Source organism: Phascolarctos cinereus, unplaced genomic scaffold (assembly GCF_003287225.1).
Source record: "Phascolarctos cinereus isolate Bilbo 61053 unplaced genomic scaffold, phaCin_HiC Scaffold_3;HRSCAF=262, whole genome shotgun sequence".
Taxonomy (NCBI): Eukaryota; Metazoa; Chordata; class Mammalia; order Diprotodontia; family Phascolarctidae; genus Phascolarctos; species Phascolarctos cinereus.
In genome coordinates this window covers 112,491,908-112,516,600 of record NW_027555736.1, presented here as the reverse complement: position 1 = coordinate 112,516,600, position 24,693 = coordinate 112,491,908, and the positions used below count along the sequence as shown (strand labels likewise).

Here is a 24,693-nt window from a genome sequence, read left to right as displayed (position 1 = left end):
TGGGCTTCTTTGCAAGGAGATTACCCTCTAAGTCTTTGTATAGAAATGAGATATGATATTACCAGAATCCATTTGACCTTTGATTACTGGTAGCAACATGCTATATTCTAACACTTCATTTATTCATCATCCATGCTGAAGGAAGGGTTCCATAGATGAATTTTCAAGACATCTGAAGCTTATCCCCTTTAAACTCTAAAACATGCTGGTTTTTTTGTTTTGCCTTGTTTTGTTTTACTATTCTGGATGGAAAGCTCTTATCAAAGGCGTTACATACTTGCCTGACTTCTTGAGAAGAAAATAATATTAATAACAACAATAAAAGTAATAACATCAATAATAATGATAGTTATCATTTCCATAGCATTTTATGATTTGCAAAGTGCTTTACAAATGTTATCTCATTTGATCCTCACAACAAACCTGTGAAGTGGCTACTCTCATTATCCTCATTTTGCAGATGAGGAAACTGAGCCTGAGAGAGGTTAAATGACTTTCCTAAGATCACACAGATACTATCTGAAGCAAGATCTGAACTCAGGTCTTTCTGATTCCACGTCCAGCACTCTATCCAACAATCTTTCTCTTTTGCCACTTAGCTGCAGAATATATTGAACAGGCTTAAGTGTTTTCCTGATGATTACACTAAACCAGGGGTGGGGAACCTGTGGCCTTAAGGTCACATGTGGCCTTCTAAATCCTTAAGTGTGACATTTTAACTGAATCCAAATTCTACAGAACAAATTCTAGGATTCTGATTTGGATTCAGTCAAAAGGCTGCACTTGAGGATTTAGAAGGCCACATGTGACCTTAAGGCCATAGATTCCCCACACCTGTACTAAACTATATGACAAAGATTCTGTTTAGAGCTATTAAGGCATGGGGCCATTTGTCTCTATAAATAAATGGCATGATGATGTTATGGTTTAAAAATACGATTTCATTCATTTTTATGTGTCTTCTTTCTTAGCTGTGACTTCCTATTTTTGTCAGTGTGCCTGCCTCTAAATGTCACTCCCTTTCTAATCTGTTGCTTCTGTACTATGGTGGGATGAGAAATTCAACAGTAAACTTGTCATAATTGTGAATAAAATGCATGAACCTTCTGACAACTCAAAAGCGTGCTTTACTTTACTGGTTTCTACAATGTTCTGGATAAGTGAGATTGATGAAATTAACTCTACCTGAAGCCCAAGGAGACTTTCAAATCTTGGGAACAGATACTTTACAAACCACGGGAAGTATGCTAAGAGCAAAAAGTAATAACCATTTTCTTAATCTCAGTTATACTCTTTTGTTTCTATTTCTGGTTTTGTTCCAGAATACAGATAAGCCTAGCATGCTTTTCCCCAAAAAACTAAAGCCCTTTTCTCTTTCATGTAGAAGGACAACATTTCCCTGGAGAAAGTGGCTGAAACAAGAAGCTTCTTAAAACCTTAGATAGTTTTCCAGGTGAAAATTTCCATCAAACATTAAGCTTACCCCAAAACACTAAATTAAGCACAGGGATTGTGATGCATCCCTCTAAAACATTCCTGCATTTCTTAGGGTTTTTTTTTTACAGGAAAGTTACTTTTAGAGTCCCCAACAAAAGATATATTGTATCAATCCTTCACATACTAAAGACTCTACTTACAAAGGAAAGCATGTCCAATGTCAAAAAGTCTCGGTGCAAGATGGAATGCACAGTCTTCCCAGAATTCTGTCCACACATGGGCTCTCACATCTGGGTTATAACAAACACTGGCTGTGTTTTCATTGGACAGAAAAGGCAAAGACCCTAACATGTCATCTAAACTCTTGGGATACTAAATGTCAGACTATAAGGCCGCACCTGAATGATACATCAGTCCCTTCAGGTTGCAGGATTTCACTCCTGGCTGGAAAATATGAGAGCCCTCATAGATAAATGGATAACAGAAGAAAAGAGCATTGAACTGGGTAGGAACCAGAAGACTAGTTTTAAGCCCAGCCTAAGCCACTAATTTGCTGGGTGATTTTGGGCATGTTACTCCCATTTCTGGGGCCTTAGTTGTAATTCAATTCAAACTGAACCAAACCATTCCAATTCAATATAACAAGCACTTAAGCACTTGCTAAGTGTCCAGTACTACGGACAGAAAAACAAAAATCTTCCCTCACTCTAAAAAGTTCCCTTTTTCCCAGGGTACCTAGATATACACAGAGAAGTGATTACAAAATACATACATAGTAAATACTAAGTATTTGGGGAGGAAAGTTGCTTGGGGAGGAAGAACAATAACAATGAGAGTATCAAGAAAGACCTTTTGTAGGCAGCAGGACTTGAGTTGAGCATTGGATGGAGGGAGGCATTCCAATAGGTAAAAGGGTGGAGGGAAGAAATTCCAAACATGGGGGTTATTAGATGAACTTGAAAGTACCTTTAGGATCTAACACGCCCTATGATTATCTTGCATGTTAAACACTTGTTCCACATCACATGTTTAGCGTTGATGATCTAAGGCACTGCTTCAGTTTAGAGGGGCTGGGAAAACAAGGCCAGAGCAATGGGGAGCCCACATCTCAATGTAGGATGGTCTAACAGATGCTGCTAAAATAGCATTTTCTCATAGACTTTAACTAACAGAGAAGTTTACAAATGGTTTTTACAAACACATCTCTTCAGTAAACCGTTTCATACTAGTCGTTAAGTTGTTTCAGTCCTGTCAGACTTTTCGTGATCCCTTTTAGTTTTCTTAGCAAAGGTACTAGAGTGGTTTACCACTGCCTTCTCCAGCTTATTTTACAGATGAGGAAACTGAGACAAATGGAGCTAAGTGACTTGTCCAGGGTCACACGGACAGTACATGTTTGATGCCAGATTTAAACTGAGGATGAGTCTTCCTGACTCCGAGGCATAGCACTCTATCCACTGAGCCACTTAGCTGCCCATTTCATACTTAGTGACTTTAAATGACAATTACAGAATCACAAACTTAGGATCTTAGGTCATCGGGTCATAGAGTTAGAGCTAGAAGGGACTTTATTTATTTAATTACCTGTTTGTTCATTCATTTATTTATTTATTTTCAGGCAAGGCAATTGGGGTTAAGTGACATGCCCAGGGTCACACTACTAGTAAGTGTCAAGCGTGTGGCTGGAGACCAGACTCAGGTTCTCCTGACTCCAGGGCTGGCGCTCTATCCACTGTGCCACCTAGCTGCCCCCCAGAAGGGACTTTAAAGGCTACTGAGTTCAGTGCCCTCGTATTTACAGACAAGGAAGCTGAGACAAAGAATGGTTCTATGAATGGTATATATGGTCACAAAGCTAGGAAGTTCTAGAAGGAGACAGGATTCAATCTGGAACCCTCAATTTCAAGTCCGTACTGACTGTCTAAATTTGGGCAATTGGTAAAACGTATCTGACTTAAATTTCCAAGTGACGTGGCCCATATTAACTCACCAATCACTGGCAAGCATGTAACTTAGAATCTACCTAGATCTTGTAAGCCTCCCCTTTCATGCTTAAATTTCTTAGTGTCCAAATTATCGTGATTAAAGACTCGGACACTTGCAGCAGCAGCAGCTGAAGTGTGGTGTCATAGAGGGTACCTAGGGAGTCCAAAATCTGAATGCAGACTGAAGTTTCACTAGCTGCATTCAAGCTGTATTAATTTGAGAGCTAAGAGACTTGGGATCAAGCCCTGGGGCTGCATATGTTCTGCAACCTTGAACATCAATTGAGCCCTCTCTAGGGCTCATCTGTAAAATGAAGAGACGTTGGATTGGATTGTCTGTTAGGTCTCTTCTGATGCAATTATTCTAGATTCCATCCCATTATGTTGTGGAACTGATACCTAGACAAAACATCTCACACTTTGATATAGAAAGCTCATAGATGGTGACTGTCATTGCCTGCTGACTGCTCGGTGGTATTTGCTCAGGTCCCACTGTATGCACAGGCAGTAAGCATTCCAGATGTCAAAAGGGCAGTGCATTTTATGGCACTTTTTCAAATTGGGTGGAAAAAACTATTCCCAATGAGGTAACACATCTGGATTTCTTTTTTTGAAACCAGATGTGGTTTTCCCGTTTTCTCAACCAACACAACACTCTGTACCTCCATACCTGTGGAATTTCTCCATTCTACAGTAGATTACAATTATTATTGAGGAACATGATGCAGTGGGCAGAGCAGAGAATTTAAAGTCAGAAAACAAGGGCTGTAGTCATGGAATTGTCATTTCAGGTATAATCCTGGACAAGTCACTACAGCACCCCGAGAATCACAGAATTTCAGATTTAAAAGGACCCCATGGACTATATTGTCTGATCCATATCTGAACAAACATTCCATCTACAACACAGCTAACAAGTGGTCATTTAGCCTTTGATTCAAGACTTTCAATGAAAGGAAAACCACTCCCAAGGTAGCCCATTCTACTTCTGTTTGGTGGACAACTAGGTGGCACAGTAGATAGAGTTCTGGACCTGGAGTCAAGAAGATTTGAGTTCAAATCCAACCTCAGACATTTACTAGCTGTGTGATCCTGGGCAAGTCACCTAACCCTGTCTGCCTCAGTTTCCTCATCTGTGAGAAAGAAACAGCAAACCTCTCCAGTATCTTTGCCAAGAAAACCCCAAATGAGGTCATAAAGAGTCAGACACAACTGAAACACCTGAACAGCAACAACAAATAATTAGGAAGGCTTTTCTCATATCAAGTCTCAATTCATCTTTTCACAGCTTCTGTCCTTTGTTCTTAATTTTGCCCCGCAAAACAATGATAATCCTTCCTCCATGTGACAGTCTTCTGGATACTTGAAGACAGCTATCATCCTTCCTCCAAGTCTTCTTCATACTAAACATTCCCAATTAATCTCACTTAGGCTCTTACTCATGTTTCTGACAACCTCTGTCCATTTTCCAGCATATACATGTTCTTCCTAAAATTAAACCAAATCCCGTGTACTCCAAATGTGATGTCATCAGGGGACAGGCAACAGTAGCATCATCTCTTATTTCTGGACACTAGTTCACATTAACTTCATTGGCTGCTTTGACATACTATTGTTGTATATTGACTTCATGTGAGCTCAGGGTCCACTAAAACCTCCACATCTTTTTCCATAACATAATTAACAAACTATACTCTAACTAACATAACCCATCTAGGGTTGTTTCTTTTCTTTTCTTCTTTTTTGGTTTGTTTTGAGATTGGATCTCCCTGTCCTGCCCCAGTTGGAAATGCAGCAGCCAGTCACAGGCCTGAGCTCACTGCTGATCAGCACGAGACCACTGACCTACTCTGTTTCTGGCCTTGACTGGTCCTCCTTAGGAAGCCTGCTTGCCACCACTCCACCATCCAGGGGCTCATCACATTGGTGTCAGACTTAGTAAAGACAGCCAATTAACATTAGTCCTATTCCAGGTCAGAACTTCTAAGCTCAAGCAATCCATTAGCCTTAGCCTCCCAGAAGAAGGAATGACAGGCATGGAATAAGGACAGCTCTAATTACTTGTTCCCATGAAGCTGATTTTTTTTTTACCCAAAATGCAAGATTTCATATTTTTCTCCATTCAATTTTATCTTGTTAGAGTCCACTCAATATTCTTAGCTTACCACAATTTCTTTGAGCCTTGATTTTGTCATTCCAGCCATGTTTCTTCTGCTACTTGGGTAAGCATAATCTCTGTGCTTTTATTTAAGTCCTTGATGAAATGCTAAACTGCACAAGACCAAGTATTGATCCCTCTAGTTCTTACTCTCTAAAATGGGGAGTAATAATACTAATACTCTCTTCTACTGAGAGTTGTTAAGAGGAATGTAATTTGGAAAGCTTAAAGGTCCATAAAAATGTGAGTTTTTATTCGGTTGTATGCCTTATCCCTTCCCTACTAAGCTATAAGCCACATAAAAATAGGGCCCACATATTATTCACCTTTGCATTTCCATCATTATCTATCTGGTATGCAGCCTTGCATATATCAAATGTTTAATAAATATTTGCAGAATGAAAAATATTGTTATTATGAAACATATTAACAATATCATTTTTCTTCTTCTACAATTATTAATCATATTTTTTCCTAAAGTCTTTCCAGACTCCTAAGAAAAGCCCCTTGGAAAAGTGGGTGGGATAGGTCAGGACGAAAGGGAAAAGGGCCTAGTATGGTGCATTGAGCTTTTTTCTATTGTTTTAACCAGTATCAAGTGGTTTTGATGACTGTTGCTTTGACAGCATTTCCTTCTAAGACAGACAGAACTTACTAGATAGAGTAGCTAAGTGGTGCAGTGGATACTGGAATCAGGAAGATTCATCTTCCTGAGTTCAAATTTGACTTCAGACACTTACTAGCTGTGTGATTCTGAGTAAGTCACAACTCTGCCTCAGTTTTCTCATCTGTAAAATGAGGTGGAGAAGGAAATGGCAAACTGCTCCAGTATCTTTGCCAAGAAAAACCCAGATGAGGTCATGAAGAATCCAATATGACGGAAACAACTCAACAACAAAAATTTGATAGATAAGGATTCTTCCTTGAAGCCAATTACGAAAATGCTCACGCAATGACAATTAAAAAGTTAAGGACCTATGGGTAATATTATATAAAGGAAAGATAAACTTTAATACTAAATAATCTTTTAAATAGTTATACCTGTACAATAGAGTCTTAAGGGAATAATCTTAATTTTTTTTTTAATAAAACTAGCCTAATTAGGCAGCAAGGTGAACATATGAGTTGTAGGCAGAAGGCCTGGGTTCGAATCTTGGCACAACCATGTGTCTCTTCTGCTCAATAACTGCCAATGTGAAGCTCACCTAAAAACTCCTCTCTCTGGCATTTAACACCCTTCATGGCTTAGCTTCCTCCTACCTTTGGAAGTTCATTGCACATTACTGCCCCAATATGCGTTCTTTGGCACAATCAAACTGCTCCTTGGTGCTTTGCACATATAACATTCTACCTCTCATTTCCTGGTCTTTGGACAGGCTGTGGTCCTCTGTGTGGCATGAACTCCCTGATTATCAGTATTTGTTGTTGCTGCTTAAAGCAGAGATTAAGTGACTTGCCCAGGATCACACAGCTAGTAAGTATCTGAGGCTAGATTTGAACTCAGGTCTTCCTGACTTCAGACCTAGTGCTCTATCCACCAAACCAGCTAGCTGCCTTAGCATCACTAGTTTCCTTCAAAGTTCATCCTCTACATGAGGCATTGTTAACCACAGCTATTAGTGCCTACCCACCCCAATAAATCACCATGGATTTAGACATGTAGATGTCTTCTTCCTTGACAAAAGGCAGGCTCTTAGATGGCAAAGACGATTTTAATTTTGCTTTTGCATCCTTGCAAGCTAGTAGCAGGTACATAGTACATGCTTAATAAATGTTTATTGGTTATAGAGAGCACATGGTTTTTCTCATCTCTACAAAGCTCCACTAACTGGGGAAGAGGTGGGAAATGTGAGAGGCATGTCCACAGTACCTTACACTAATGATCCTAATCCTGGGGCAGTCTTTTTCTAATCAGAGGATTTTCTCACTCTGTGATTCACATATCCCACCTAATTCCCTATCCTCTGAAGAAGTTAGTTGTGTGACATATAATTTTATGCAAACTAACAACTATAGCAGACTTTTAGCAGTTTACAAACTTATCTCTGCCAGAGATTTGCTTCTTTTGCTTAAAAGGGCCAGGCTCCTTTTTCTTTCTTTTTTCCCCTTTCTCAATGTTTTAAATGGAATAGGCCAGGAGAAAACTTAACTGTTGTACAATGGTTTATTCTTATTTCTTTGGAGAGGGCAGCAGCATGGCATCTGAACGTCATTAATAGCCTACCACATAACACTGATCGGTGTCCATGTATAGGGTGTTTGCAGACTGTGAGGAACAGAAAAAAAAAAGAAAAGAAAAGCTACATATTCCCAGCCATCAAGAAGCACAGTGTCCGGCACATAGTAGGCACTTAACAAATGATTATTGCTTGACTGATTGATTGAAGGAGTTGAGGAAAGAAGCAAATGTAAGGTAGAGGATTCTTGGAAAAGTGAAAAATTTAAATGGAAAGATATGAAGAATCTAATGTTTTATTTAATTTGTTTTTTCAGAGTGTTTATGAAAACCTATGAAATGCCTGCCTTTTAAATAAAATCACTGCCAAGACAATTGTGGTTTTTTTAAAAAAACCCACAAAATTAAAAAGATCAATTGCAGATTAAAAATTCACATGCTTTTCATTTATGGAAACTTTGAGTTACACGTTTCTGCCTGAAATACTGTGCTGAGAACTACTTTGCTAAAACTTGTTGAACCTCCTGCTATTCGATTACAAATCCAGATGAAACCAATTTCATGGTCAAATGACTCTTGTTCTTTTCATAGAAGTGACATATGAAGTCGTGCTTCACGTGTACTTGATGCAAGCTTTAGAGGCAGCATGGATCATATGGCAAAATGACATTTACAGATAGTCCATTTCTGACACCTCTTGTACAAGGCTATACAAAAGCAGCCAGCATCTTTCAAGGGGTTCAAATAAGCCTTACATATACAGGATATAAGGTGAAATACACCCAATCTGCAAGCTAAAGAGACTTACATAGCTTGACAAGTACTGCTGGTCTTTAAATATATTTGAGTAAAACTTATGCATTTTAATGACCAATTTCTTGACCTCTGAAAATTCCTTTTAAAAATTGTATAACACAAACTGTCAACTCTTATTGAAGACCTTTACTTCATACACTTTTAAATCACAAATAGTACCTACAGCTTTAACTTGTGGTTGCACAAACGGACCACAAAATATTTCCTGTAGAGGGAGAGGGGAAAAAGAGGATTTACATACTGCAGTTTGATTGACTGCTCCTCTAAGTATGTTAATGGAATCATAGAGAATCATAGTATGTTAAAGCCTGAAGAGACCTTAGAATCCAGTGTTTCTCAAACTAATTTGGCCACATAAAGCTTTGGAGCTTGAAATATATTGATGAAACCCATAAATATAGGTCTGAGGAGTCTTGGGGTCTGGAACAATGCCAGGATAAATGGGGTTGGAGAAGTTTTGGAGCAATATAAAGAAAATTAAGCTTATTTTCATACCAAGAAATTGTTGCACATTATAAGCATTTTGTATAAATATATAATTTTACATTTAATGTTTCATGGGAACATATCACTAACCTCCAAATTTTCTCATAATCCCTATTCACACTATACCAGGGCTCCATGGAACAGTCTGGAAAGCATGGCCCTAATCCAATACCATCAATCCACAGATGATGAAATTGATGGCCTGACCAGGAAAATAACTTTTTCAAGGTCACACAAAATTAATGGAATATCAAAGGTTCATACGACCTGGACCTGAAAGGGGCCTTGGGAGATCAACTACTTTAACACCTTTACTTTATAGACGAGTAAACTGAGAAGCAAAGAGGTAATTAAGCACCTAGAATTCAGATGTCCTGAGTCCAAGTCAAGTGTGTGCTTTCTACTAGGCCATGCTGGTATATGTAACACACACAATAATGAAGAATCTCTTGGCTTTGTATATTTTAAGAAGAATGTTATATTCTTAAAATAAAGTCACTAAAAAACCCATATTATTTACATTTGCTATAGTCTAATTCCCGCATTTTAAACTGAACAAACAAATCTGAATGGCTCCTAATCCATGTTTTAGCATGCTTCTCCCACCTCTCTTTTCATGCACATCATTCAGGTGTACAAGAGCCCTGCTGACATCCATAGCAATGAGATTGTAGTGATATATGACAAAAGTAAAAGCTGTTTCCTCTCACAGTTTCAGATTTAGCCTCTTTCCTGAGCTTCAGTTGTGCATTACCAACTGAGCTACTGGGTATTTCAAACTGGATGTCCCATAGGCCTCTTAAAATCAACACAACGAAAGCAGAACTCATTGTCTTTTCCCTGTTTCTTCTCTTCTTCCAAACTCCCTATTTCTGCCAAGAGTACCACCGTATTTCTAATCCCCTAGGTCTACAACCAGAGTCATCCTCAATTCCTCAGTCTTCTTCACCATCCCACTTATCAATGATAGTCAAATCCAGTTGTTTCTACCTCTACCATCTTTCATATCTATCCTCTTCTCTCCACTTACGCAACCACCAACCTCCTTCAGGTCCTCATTACCTTTTACCTAGACCAGAAAAGTCAAACCTGTCACTAACCATATGCAGCCCGTAACATTCCCAAGTGAGGCCCAAACCAGATTAAAGTGTAAATGGGAAATATTTAACAAAATGAATAAAATACAATAAAACAAATAATGTTAATATGGGACAGCAAGGTGGCACAGTGGATACACTGCCAGGCCTGGAATCAGGAAGATTCACCTTTGTGAGTTCAAACCTGACTTCAGACACTTACTAGTCTGTGTGACCCTGGGCAAGTCACTTAACCCTGTCTGCCTCTGTCTCCTCATCTGTAAAATGAGATAGCAAAGGAAATGGCAAACCACTCCAGGATCTTTGCCAAGAAAATCCCAAATGGGGTCACGAAGAGTTGGTCATGACTGAAATGACTAAACAACAACAAATATTAACATGTGGTTGTCTAAGTCTATTCATACCTCAGGGATCCTGATGCATGGGGTTGGTTAGTGGTTCCTGTTTCTATCTGAATTTTCAATAGCTTTTTAACTGGTCTTCCTGATTTAAGTCTCATCTCATTACAATCTGTCCTCCACACAGCTGCCAAACTAACATTCCTAAAGGACAGATCTGCCCAGGTCCCTCTCCTACTCAGTAAATTCTAATGGCTCTCTTATCTATAGGATGGAATATAAATTTCTCTGGTTGGCTGGGTTTTTTTTTGCAATTGAGGTTACGTGACTTGCCTAGGGTCACACAGCTAGTAAGTCTCAAATGTCTGGTCTGAGGCCAGATTTGAACTCAGGTCCTCCTGACTCCAGGGAAGGTGCTCTATCCATTGTACTACCTAGCTGTCCCCTTGATTGGCTTTTAAACCCCTTTACAACCTCATCTGAAACTACCTTTCCAACAATATTAAATATTGCTCCTTTTCCTGTGGTCTACAGTCCAGACATCAAACTAACCTTCATGCTATTTCTCACACATGCCATTCCCCAGCCCCCACTGTATCTTTGTGCTGGTGGTCCTTGATGCCCCCCCCATCTCTGTCTTCTAGAATCTCTTGTTTCCTTCAGAACTTTTGAGAACCACCTCCTACATGAGGCCCTTCTTGATACCCACAGCTCCTAGTTTCTCCTCCCACTCATACTCCCAAATTACCTTTTATCTATTTTAAGTATACTTACATGCATGTTATGTCCCTCGACAGAATATAAGCGCCTTAAGTGTGGGAACCGTTTCAGAGTCTTTATATCACCAGACTTTTAGCATGATGCCTGGCACAAAATGGGTCCGTAATAAACTCTACCCAAAAGCACAACATTAGAAATGTGGAGAAACAATCTCTTCCTCTCCTCTGTCTTTATCCATTCCGCCTTCAAACATGTCCAGATCTCCTCCATCTCACACACCTATCTTTCCTTTCTATCCCTACTGCTACCACCCTCATTAGGCCCTCATGACTTTTCAGCTGCCACTGAAGCCTTTGATAGAGGACAGCTGCCAATCTCCCTCTTTCATAGTCCTGTCAAAGTAACCTTTCTAATGTGACGTTCTGATCACGTCTGGCCCCAAATCTCTGAAGATTACCATATGCCTACCAAATAAAATTCAAATTAGAGTGCATAACTTTGAGCGAGAAAGATTTGAATTTGAATCCTGCCTCAGACACTTAGCTATGTGAGCCTGGGCAAGTCACTTGACCTCAGTCTCCTTTGATAGATCTTCATTCAGGTCTTGCCTTCTAACCATAGGTGTCTCACAGGGCTCTGTCCTGGACATTCTTCTCTTCTCTGTATATAATATTCCACTTGTTAATCTCCCCTGGATTTAATGATAATCTCTATGGTGATGATTCTCAAATCTACCTATCCTGCCCTAACCTCTCTGCTGACCTCAATTCTTGCCTTTCCAACTCTTTCAGACATATCAAACTGGATGTCTAGCCAACATCTTAAACTCAACATGTCCAAAACTTAACTCATTATCTTTCTCTCAAAACTTGTCCTCTCCTCCAAACCTCCCTACCAGCCCCTAGTCTTGAGACCTACGCGTCATCCTCAATTACTTACTATTTCTCACCCTACATGTCCAATCTGTTTCCAAGACCAGTTGATTTCAACTACACAACGTCTCTCAAACACACCCTCTTCTCTCCTCTGACACTGCCACCACTCTGGTACAGGTCATCAATACCTCATGCTTGGACTACTGCAGTAGCCTGCTGGTGAATCTGCCTGCTTCTAACCTCTCCCCTCTCCAATCTATCCTCCATTTAGCCACCAAACTGATTTTCCTAAAGCACAGGTTTGACCACATGACCCACCCCTCCCAATAAATTCCAATGATTCCCAATCACCTCAAACATTGAATACAAAATCCTTTTTGGCATTCAAGCTCTTCATAACCTAGCCCCATGCCCGCCCCCATTATCTTTCATCTACTTGTATCTTATTCCTTACTATACTCTTTGTTCCAGTGGTACTGGTTTCCTTGCTGGTCCACTGGACACCCATCTCTTGGCTCTGAGCATTTTCTCTGTCCCCATGCTTGGACTGCTATCCCTCCTCCTCTCTACTTACTGGCTTCTCTGGCTTCCTTCAAGTCACAACTAAAATCCCTTCTTCTATAAGAAGCTTTTCCCAACTTCTCTTAATTCTGGTGCCTTCTCTCTCTTATTTACCTCTGATTTATGCTGCATATAGCTTATCTGTTTGCTTGCTGTCTCTCCTATTAGATTGTAAGTTCCTTAAGGGTAAGGACTATCTTTTGCCTCTTTTTGTATCCCCAGACCTTCTTATCATGCCTGGCACATAGTAGACACTTATTAAATGCTTGTTGACTGACTTACTTTAACTTCTCTCAGCTTAAGCTTCCTCATCCGTAAAATGGAAATAGAAAACAAATGGCACCTACTTTACAAGGTAAATGAGATAACACATGTAAAGTGCTTTGCAAAAGTTAAAGGGCTATATAAGTGCTAGCTATTATTATTACATATAATTTCATCCACTATACCATAAACTCCTCCACACCAGATACCATGTCATTCATTTGTCATTTAATTCTTATTACCCAATCTGAGTGTCATCCTATTAAATTATTAATGAGTCTGCTGTCAAACTGCTGTCTTTATTTCTCTTTTATGTCTTTTTCCCTTCATTTCCTTATTACCCATTCCTCCTAACTTACAATAATCTGGCTTCTATCCCCATGACTCTACTGCTCTGCTTAAGTTCTAAATACTCTGTCCTATTTCTCCTCGACCACTTTGTTCCTTTTCACATTTTAATACATATTCTTTCAAAACTCTCTCCCCCTTGGCTGGACTAGTCTGGTACTATCTCTGCTATTCTCATGGCTCCTTTTTTCCTTCTCTATCTCTTAAGCTCTAAATATTATATAGGCCTAATAATAATAATATAGTCCCCTAATTTTTTCTCTCTATAATCTCTTCCTCACTAAACTCACTCATTTTCATGTCATCAACTACTAGCTCCATGCTTATAGGTAGAGGAATGCATAGCTCCGGTCCTGACTTAGATAATCTCTTGTCACCAATTACATTTAAGATATTTTTACTTTCATGACCCATCAAAAGCACCCCAATCAGAACTAATCTTTTTTTCCCCCTTTTGAAGCTCAGTCACTTTCTCTATGCCCCCATTTCTACAGAAGGCATCAACCTTTCTCCTAATCAAAACCAAGAGTAATCCATGTTTTTCTCTATCCTTCATCATCTATATCTTATCTGTAACTATTTTGGTCAAGCATTCATTTGAATATTTCTCTGAGATATGTTCTTCCTTTCACTCTATTTCTACCCCCACTATATTATTCTAGAAGACTTATTACCCCATGTCTTGACTATAATGACCTCCTACCTAGTCTCTCCCAGAGATTCTTAACCTAGTGTCCTTAAGCTTGTTTTTTAAAAACATTTTAATAGTTATATTTCACTATAATTGGTTTCCACTGTAATACTGTGTCTTTTATTTCATACATTTACTTAGCATTATTCTGTGAGGGGTGTACTGGTTTCATCAGCCTGCCAAGGGGGTCCAGGGACACAGAAAGATTAAGAACTTCTCCAGGGTCTAGACTCTAGAGTCAGTGGCTCCTATCTCTGCATCTTATCACCCAACTGACCTTTCTAAAATTATTTTCAACACGTCACTCTCCAGTTCAAGAACACACAGTTGCTCCACAATACATAGTGTCTTTTTATATCTATTAATCACATTTGCTTAGCTATTCTCTCTTCAACAAGAAGGAAGAGGTCTTTGAGAGGAGGAATTGTGTTTCACATACTCCATTTATATTCCTCACTATGCTAGGCTATCTAGGTACCCAATAAATTATCAGTGAATTGGATTGAGCTTTGTGGATGTAACTATTGTGGATAGATTGTAAGCTCTTTGAGGGCAGGAACTATTCCATTGGGGGGTTCCATTTCCCATCTGCCCAGCACTGTGCCTAGCACCAGTTGGTGATCCAGAGAGGGTATTATATACCCTCTTTTGTATTCCTTACCATGCTAGGTTACTTAGGTACTCCATAAATAAAAAATGAATTAAATTGAACTGTTATAGATATAACTTGTAGAAAGAGTCCATAGCTCCAGACTTGATGAAGATAACTTCTTGCCACCAATGGCCTTTAGGATATTTTAATTTGAGGGTCCCTTGAGGGAAGGGACTTCCAATTTTTTTTGTCTTTGTATCCTCACTGCCTAGTACAGGGCACTTGTTTGTTTTAATCGTTTTCGGTTATGTCCTACTTTTCATGACCCCACTTGGGGCTCCATTGGCAAAGATACTGGAATGCTTTGCCATTTCCTTCATCAGCTCATTTTACAGATGAGGAAACTGAAGCAAATAGGGTTATGTGACTTTCCAGTATCATATTGCTAGTAAGTGTCTGAGGCCAATTTTGAACTCAGGTCTTCCTGACCTTGGTTCCAGCACTCTATCCACTGCATCATCTAACTGCCTTACAGGGCACGTAGTAAATGCTTAATAAATGCTTGTTGATTGATTGGAAACTACTCAAAAGGAAAATAGTAGGATTTTTGATGGTCTGTCAGCTTCCTAAGTTTCAAGCACAGGAAATTTCAGATTCTATTATGCTGGCATGTGGAGCAGCAACAAGAGTGCACTGGTAAGGCAGCTGCTGTGCTTGAAAACAAGCCAGGTCAGCACCAAAAGACGGTCTTGCATCAAGATCTAGTATAATTAGCCAAGGGGCCCCTAAGGGCTCCAATTAAGAGGTCACCAAGGTGTAAAGAACAAATTAGATTCTGGAAGTCAAGACAATCTATTGCTAAGAATCCTATATGTTTATTTTTTCAATAGCACCAGCATTAAAGAGCAGAACTTACCTTGGGTTGCCTCACTCTAGAGCAAAGTCTGCACTATTGCAATAGATTCCTAATTGGTTGAATCCCTAGTTGATTTCAAGAGTCAGCTCATTTACTCATTTTATTTTCATGACACATCAAAACCATCCCAATCAGAACTAATCTTTTTTTTTCTTTTTGAAGCTCAGTCACTTTCTCTATGCTCCCATTTCTACAGAAGGCATCAACCTTTCTCCTAATCAAAACCAAGAGTAACCCATGTTTTTCTCTATCCTTCATCATCTATATCTTATCTGTAACTATTTTTGTCAAGCATTCATTTGAATATTTCTTTGAGATATGTTCTTCATTTCACTCTATTTCTACTCTCACTGTGTTACTCTAGAAGACTTATTACCCCATGTCTTGACATTTACTACCTTTCTAAGCTTTCCCTCATACTCCCTCAGTTATTATGGTCTTTCCCTCACCCTTAGTTACTTTATATATTTAATAATGTATATATTTAATAATGCCAACATATGTTCATATTGGTTCCCTTATTTGAAGGTAAGTTCTTTGAGGGCAGAGACTTTAACTTTTGTTTTTGTATCCCCAGCTCCCAGAACAGTGGCCATCACATAGCAAATACTTAATAAATGTTGTCTGAATGACTGAATGAATGTTCTCTGTCTTCTTTTATACCTTAGCAGTCTCTAGATCTCTGGGCCTGAGGAAAGTGGCTCTTTCGGGTTAAGATATCAAAGAAAACAGCGGTTACAGAAAGATTCCTGATGATTTATTTTCTTTGCCTTTTCTTTCAGTTCTCTTTAATCATAAAAAGTCACATTTCATTTTATGAAATCATTTCATTATTAACACTCTATTCTGTGGCCAGGCAGAGAAAAAAATGTCCCAGCCCATTATATGAAGGTAGCTCAATCCAGGATGAATTTTTTCGTCTGGTTTAATTTAACCACACTTACATAGGTGTGGCTTTAGTCAAGGTTTTGTCCTGAACAGATGTGGAGATATTTCCAAATATAGAGGGAGATATTTTAGAACTTCTAAAGAATTCATGGAAAAAACAACAGCACTTATCAAGAAGAAAATTAGTGGCATTGCCTATTACACATAATGTTTCAAAATTTTTTTCTCCAATTCATATTGTCATAGCCTCAAGCTCTGCTAGACTTACTGTTCATATCAGCAAATTTCATTTGGAATGAAGGTATTCCCATAACTCCAGACTAAACAGAAAGTAACTGAAGAATTTTCATAATTATCATCATAATCTAAGTAGTGGAAGTCAAATGATCCTCTTTGGTGAGCAGATTGTATGAAGGACAGATATTCTTTTATCCTTTCTGATCTTTATTGCTTTAAAACATTGTAAAAGGAAGTCTTAAACATCTTTTTAAAACATCTTAATGCCGAACAATTTAGGATAAGTTCCTATGAATTTTCCCCAAATGTGTAACTTCCTTGTAATTCACATGAAATATTTTGTATCCAATTTGGCAGTAAGGCATGCATTCACGAAGGGCAAATTCTAAATCTGTGGTCAATTAGGCGAACAGTCAAATCTCTTTAAACGGGTAACAAGAGAGTGAGGAAAGAGTATTATGTGCCATTAGCTTTTAAGTACATACCACAATAATATGTCGTTTTAAAGTTTCATTAGAATATTTTTTTACAAGACTTACATTATTGCTGCAGGTTTTGTATCGGATATTCTGCCCTTCACAGCTCCTAGGTAGAGAAAAGAGGATAAAGATTGTGAATAAAAGTCATTATTATCCATAAGCAAAAACAAGACAATGATTTTCTATAAAAACTATACCTACATGGCCTTGGACGGGTCATTTCATTTTTCTATGCATGAGTTTCTTTATCTTTCAAATGATACCAATGAACTACCTGATCTTTGAGGCCTATTTCACTTCTAAATCTATGACCATACTCTTCTATCTCTATATGAGACAGCCAGTAGCACAGTGGATACAGTGTTAGGCTTGGAGCCAAAGAAGACCTGAATTCAAGTCAGGCCTCAGACACTAGCTGCGTGACCCTGAACAAGTTATTTGACTTCTGTCTGCCTCAGTATCCTCACCTATACAGAGGCAGAACCAAGATGGCAGAGTAAAAGCAGTGACTTGCTTGAGCTCTCCCCCAAACCCCTTCAAATACCTGTAAAAATGGCTCTAAACAAATTCAAAAGCAGTATCCTCAACTATAAAATGGGGATAATAATAGCACTGACCCTCTGAGGTTGCTGTGAGGATCAAATAAGATAACATTTGTAAAATGCTCAGCACAGTGCCTAACATATAATAGGTGCTTAATAAATGCTTATTTTTCTACCTTAATTCTTTCCTCTAATCCTGTTACCAGCACATTTCACTTCACTTTTCAAAGACTTCACCTTTAAATATTGTCATTCAATCAGCAAGCATTTATTAAACATTTACTATGTGCCAGGCACTATCTTAAGCACTAAGGATACACTGGGGATACAAAAACAAAAACTGTCCCTGCCCTCAAGGAGCCTACATTCTATTGGAGGAAATTATGGATACATAGCTCATTATATAAAATAAATACAGTTTAAGGAAGGTATCTTTTGAAGGGAAGGCATTAATAGCTGGAGAGGCCAAAACCAAATTCAAATTAAGCAATGCATTTGTAGTACTCTGTAAACCTTAATGCCCTATCTATTTTTCAGCTACTATATTTATCTCTAAAAACCTGCTCTCCAATTAATCTGTTATATAAATAATAAATTCTTTGGTTGTACATGTGCAATATTATTTCTTTGTACATATTCTTTACTTATAAGCAGTATGTTCATTTAGCACATTTTTATCACAAAATTATGCTCATGAAGAGATTTTATTTCAATATTATTATAAGTATTAGATTATTATATAATTCAATATTATTATAAGTACTATATATAGTAGTCATTAATAATAATAATATTAATTGTTCACACTCATACAGTACTTAAAGGTTTGCAAGCCACTTAACATGCATCATTTCCTCTAATCCTACTGATGCTCCAACAAGTTAGGTGTTATTTTTAAGTCCAGTTTAACAGGACTAATGCTAAAAGAGGTTGTGATTTCCTAGGTTCACACAACTACTAAATTTCTGAAGTGTGCTATGAACCCAGGTCTGCCTGACTTTCAGTCTCCATCTTTACCTTCTTCCGCACACTGGAGAACATTTGTGACTTCTCTGGTATGGGTATGCCCTCCGTTAAGACAAATTATAGCCTTTCCCTAATTTAGTAGATGATTTAATTTCTAGTCAATTTAACAAGCATTTATTAGGTGCCTACTACTACATGCAAGGCACCATGCAATAAGCATATGCAAGGTCCTTTGGTACAGGTTGGGAATACAAAGGCAAAAACTCGCCTTCTTTAATCATGAGTTACTGTGGGCAAAAAATTCCTTCCTGGTGGTAGTCTTTTGCCAGTAAGCCATTCTGGTCTTAGAGCAACCACTAGTCATTGGGTCCGCTCTTAAAACCTCTCCAATCTGCATAATGCCTATCAGAACTCACTCTCTTCTGATTGATATAACCTTCAAGAACACACAGTCACCAACTTACCATAATGGGTAAGATTAAGTGGAGGCAGTATTCAGGACAAAATAAATATGAAGTTTCCTTCATGGTGAAAACCAAAGAAGGTCTGATTGCAGATGGCATTAGACAGATCTTACCTATTTCCATAGCATTTTACCTCCACCAAGGTCTTTCAAAAATAGAATATATTCCATTCCCTGTGTCCCCTAAGACCTTTGCCCCACCTCCCCAGAGTTTCCTTTGTCTCAAATGTCTCAGAGAGGATAATCCTATAATTTTTTTTGGCAAAGATTCTTAACTTTGGGCCTGTAAACTAGTGGGTTGTTTTCCCTGTATTTTGATAACTGTATTTCAATATATTGGTTTCTTTTGTAATCCTATGAATTTTATTAACTGCATTTAAAAACATCTTTATGAGAAGGGGCTCTTAGCTTCACCAGACCCCCAAAGGGATCCACAACACAACAAAGGTTAAGAAACCCTGTTTCAAGGGAATTCAAGGGGTCTGAGGTCTCTGCCTCTGTGCATGCTCTAAAATGTCACTCATTATGATGTAAACCTTGTCTAGAAGTGGATGATGTGGCCAAGCTTTTATTTCTTTCCTTCCTCTTTAGTGGGAATGAGCAGTGAGTGGTTGTCCTCTTTGGCTTCTCTCTTTCCTTTGACAGCTGGCCAAACACTTCTCAGAGAGCACTGCTTTCACCAGGGAAAACCTAGGGTCAAGGAAAACCACGAGTCTGCTTGTTTGGGAGGGGCTGGAACAGTTTTCTGTCTTAAATCCCATTTTACTCATTTAAAATTCTTCACAATTTCAAATAATTTTAAATATTTGTTAGTCCAGAGTATACGGAAAGATGTGCCAGTCAACTAAAAGGGAGAACTTGGGGGCGGATGAGTGGGAAGGATGTTATTCATTCATTCCAAAAAAATTTAATAAGACCCTTCTGTCTGTCTGGCATAGTTCTATGACTTCGAGAGGCACAAAAATGTCAAAGGAATGAATGATCCTTAGCCTCAGAGAGCTTACAGTCTACTGGGTGATATAAGACAAGTAAATACAGAGACAATACAAAGCAGGAGAAGTTAAGTGCCATATTTTTTGTCTGTTTTGGGGAAATGGAAGGGGAAGCCTTGATCTGTGACTTCAGCCATAAAGGGAGATCCCATACAAAGAAGCTCCCTCTCCTAATGCAGGCAACTGTTCTGTCACTAAGATTTAGAGAAGTGACTTGGAGGCACTGAGAGGGTAACTGACTTGACCAGACTCACACAGCCAGGATGTGTCCAAGGTGGAATTTGAAACCACAACATCCTGACTCCAAGATCTCCCTCAATTCATGACCCCACTCTGTGTCTGAGTGGTAGAAAGAAGTGCTATTGGAGTTCAGAGGAGAGAAAGGTCAGATCTGGTCAGAGGGCTAAGGGGGAAAAAAAAGGGGAGAGACAATAGGGAAGGCTTCAAGAGGAAAGTGGGGCTTCTGTCAGGGCAAGATTTTGATGGTTTGTTCCAGTTGGCAAAAACTCTTCTTCTTCTGTTGTCACATCAAGTTTATGTCAAAATATTACTTTAAACAAGGAAACAAAGTAGGTTTCACAAACTCATCCAATAATTGAAAACAACTGAAATTCAAAGATATCTGTCTGCATTTTTAACCCATAAATTCCTATATACACCTCCACCTACCTCTTTCCCCACTCATTCTATATGCTGACAATCTGTGTAATAGGTGAGATCAGCATTAAGAGAACCACCTGGTAACAAAATGCTCCGAAGAGGCCCCAAGATGGTTCTGCAGTAAGGTGAGTATCTTGCTATAGTGTGACATGTTATAATGAAGCTCCAGGAGTTTTTTGAATTTGATATGTTTCCTTGCAAATTCTCTCTTAAATTAATAAGTTGATTTTTATTATAATGACCACAGTTCTGAGGAATTTCTAAAAACAAATCCAGTCTATCTCAGGATTAACCCTAATGTACTTCAGGTGTACCCAGTTAATTACATATCTAGGGATGACACCACCACAACTATCTTTGGGATTTAATAGATGTTAAATATATAAACCAGCATAGTCTGGTGCCACAGTGAATAGAGCACTCGGCCTGGAGTCAGAAAGACTTGAGTTCAAATCTGGTCTCAGATGCTTACTAGCTGTGTGACCCTGGGCAAGTCACTTAACCTTGTTTGCCTCAGTTTCCTCATCTGTAAAATAAGCTGGAGAAGGAAATGGCAAACCACTCCAGTATCTTTGCCAAGAAAAACCCAACTGGGGTCATGAAGAGTCAGACATGACTGAAACTACTCAACAACACTAAAATGTATAAACAAAAGTTTGCACTACTCCTCAATCTTCTTCCATTAGGGTCTTTTGGATCAGAGATTCTCATAAATTTTCTCCTCTATTCTCTTTCCTTAATTCTCTCTTGGGCTTTAGTATTCACTTTCCTTCCATTGTCTCTCTGTAAGAGGTAAGCAAGCAAATCTAAAAGTTATAACTTATTATCAGAACCTCTATTTCTAGTACAGAAGTAATGTGAGAAATATTATTTTCTTTCTTTCATTGTAAACCTGAAAATCTATATCTTATTTACATTACCTGTCCAGAACAAGGGAAATGTTACCCCAACATACATTGCAGATACCTTGTCCCTCATATTAATTACGTCTTCAACTTGAGCAGAGGCCAAATGTAAAGCCTCAATAATTTTGATCAGAAATGATCTTGTAGGTGGTGCAGTGGATAGAGTGCTGGACTTGGAAATCTGAAATACCTAAGTTCAAATCCCATCATAGGCACTCACTAGCTATGTGACCATGGACAGTTTCCTCATCTCTAAAATGGATACCACCTATATTTCATAGGGTTGTTATGAGGATCAAATAAGATAACTTTAGTAAAGCACTTTACCATCCTTAGAGTGCTTTATACAGTTATACCTTCCACATCATGACTTTCCCCATTGTGGTTCTGATATATTGCAGGTCAGCATATGAAATTAAATAGATTTTGGGGGGAGTTTTGTGGAAGCCACAGATGATTCATGGAGGCCAGCAGATGACACAGAAAAAGTTTAGAAACTCAAAAATGCATAATATATAAGTGTATACACACACACACACACACACACATATATAGTATTGTATGATATCAATATATTTTATATTTTAATACTGTAAACTTTCCCATAAAAGAAAAAGAAAAAATTCAGATTTCTCCAGTATGAAGGGAAAGCCAAAAATTTTCACAAGGATTTTCCAGATCACCGGGTCACAGAGTCCCTAACACCTGCAATATGGAAGAGATAACTGTAATTGCAAGCTACTTTAAACCTAGTAAAGTAAGTTGATTCTGCTTCAGTCTAGGTCATAGATTACAGGATGCAGAGCTAGAAAGGACCTTGGAATTCCAATCTGCCTATTTTATAGGTGAGGAAACTAGAATCTAGGAAGGTTTAAATTAGCAGTCCAAGTAAACAGCAGATTTGGAATTCAAATGTGTCTTCTGACTCTAAATCCTGTATCATGGTCATCCAGAAAGCAAAGTGCTTAGTTCCCTTCAGAGAAGATCTGTATTATCTAGCTGTATCAAATGGATTTCATTCATTGCTGAAGTATCCAGCCTCTTTATTCATCCAACAACAAAAAATACCCTATAAAACATCCTCTTGTAAGGGAACAAGTCAGAAAAATCTAGTTACTTTTTTGGATAACTGTGATGAAAGCATCTTGGCTTAACTGCTTTAAAAACTTGTTAAATGTTTAAACTGTTGTTTTAAAATATTTTGTCCTGATGGATATATAAGGTTTTTTGAAATGTAGAGCTCTCTGCAATTTGTATTTGATCCAGTGTGTGAAATGGTCAATAGCTACAACTTCATTTGAAGTTGCATTAGAAGTAATCATTGCATGCACATTTCAAGGAATACAGCTAGACTTTTAAAAACTAAATTCCCCCTTTTTCCCCCTCTTCCTTTTTTTATTTCGTTCTCCTCTTCCTCTTCTTCCTCCTCTTCTTCTTCTCTTCCTCTTTCTCTCATTCTCTCTGAAAATTCTCCTTTCCAATTCAAAAGAAAGCAGATATCCATGTGTAACAATGCCAAACAGTCTCTTATGTTTGGAGAAAAGTAATAAGAAGGAGAAAAGGCAAACTAAAGTCCTCCTATCAGTTCAGAAGTTAGAAAATGATATTTTCTCTAGAACTAGAAAGCTGTTGGCACATGATGGCTTTGAAATGCAAGGACATCTGACTCCCTACTGAACTGAAATTCTACAGGTCCTTTAAAGGTTCCACCAGTTCTAAATTAATAGAATCATGATAATTTGCAAGAAAGTAGTCTGCTTAAGTTTTATGAGAATGAGAATAGGCCATTACTATACTAGCGAAAAATACTAAATTGCATCAGAGTTTTCTTCACAAAGTGGTTATATAGCTTTGAGTTCAGTTACCTTAATAAATAATAACTTAGTGCATTACTTTTTAAAGGAAAATGGTGCTAATCTGTTTCTCAGATAAATGTATATCTTTGACAAAAGCTTATTAATTGGACCACATTACTATAACTCAGATACCATCAATCACTTAGTGGCAGCTTGCCCTAATTATAAGCAAAAGAGTAGAGAAAGAAAAAATAAAACTGGTTGAGTCCTGATTTGACCAAGCGAAACTACAAAGCAATGCTTCATTACCAAAACAAACACCACTCAAATGCTAACAGAGGTAGAGGTCAGTAAATTCTACAACAAATCATACAATAAATTTATTCAATGTAAACCCCAGCAGGTATAATAGGGTGCTCATCAGCCCTTTATATTTGGTTCAATAGAAAGAGTTTTTCTCCCTACCCTTAAGTTTTCTGGAAGATTTCATCTTCTTCACTACTTCATTTTGCTTATGTTTAAACAGAGGCTTTTTCAAATTCAACACTTAGTCAATCCTTTGGCTGGCCTCACTTGATATAGCAAGCTTATGCTATAGTCTCTTAACATGTACATAAATAACCATTTTATGAACCAGGCACAAAATGAAATGCAAGTTATTTAAAAGCTAAGAACACAAGAGCCTAAATTTCCTATACAGGAATTTGCCAGCTTATTCTAGAAATAACTCCCTTGACCCATGGTAGCCAAAATACAAAAGTACTGCCTTCAAATTTTTAATTTCATTCCAATGACTGTGAAAGCTAATGATTCTTAGAGCATATGAGAATCTAAAAATGTTGTTTCACAACTATGTACTTCCTACTCATTACAACAATCATAATAACCTGATATAGAATAGTTTTGAAACCATAAATTTATCAGTGCATAGAAAACATATGTTGTCTCCACATGGGAATACATTAAAAATATTAATAAAATTGCTCTGGAGTTCATACTGCTGCAATTTATAGCGGTCACTTCACAATTGCTAGTATACTGGTAGTGTACCTTGACTCAAATATTAGTGTATTAAAGACCTAGTGTATGTTTTGTAGAAGAAAAAGATATTAACTTCTAAAATAATAGCTAACTTAAGCCTTGTATTTTTCATTGCTGGTACTTGCCTAGAGTATCATGTTACAAGTTCTTCAAGAGAAAGAGATTTTTTGGCTGGCTTACTGTACAAAGCACAAACTAGCCAAAAGGTATTAAATGTAATTGAATTTTTAAAATAACAATTCACAAAGAAATTAACAAGTAAAA

General features: G+C 38.0%; 1 protein-coding gene across 2 annotated transcripts in view; it reads right to left on the bottom strand.

Moving 5' to 3' along the window:
• ADAMTSL3 (ADAMTS like 3) overlaps nt 1–24,693 on the bottom strand; it is a 567,152-nt gene that overhangs the window by 295,616 nt on the left and 246,843 nt on the right. For both annotated transcript variants that reach the window (XM_020966068.2, XM_020966078.2), the window contains exon 5: nt 17,125–17,170. In XM_020966068.2, coding sequence (XP_020821727.1) covers nt 17,125–17,170 — 46 coding nt within the window. The remainder of the gene's footprint in view (nt 1–17,124; nt 17,171–24,693) is intronic.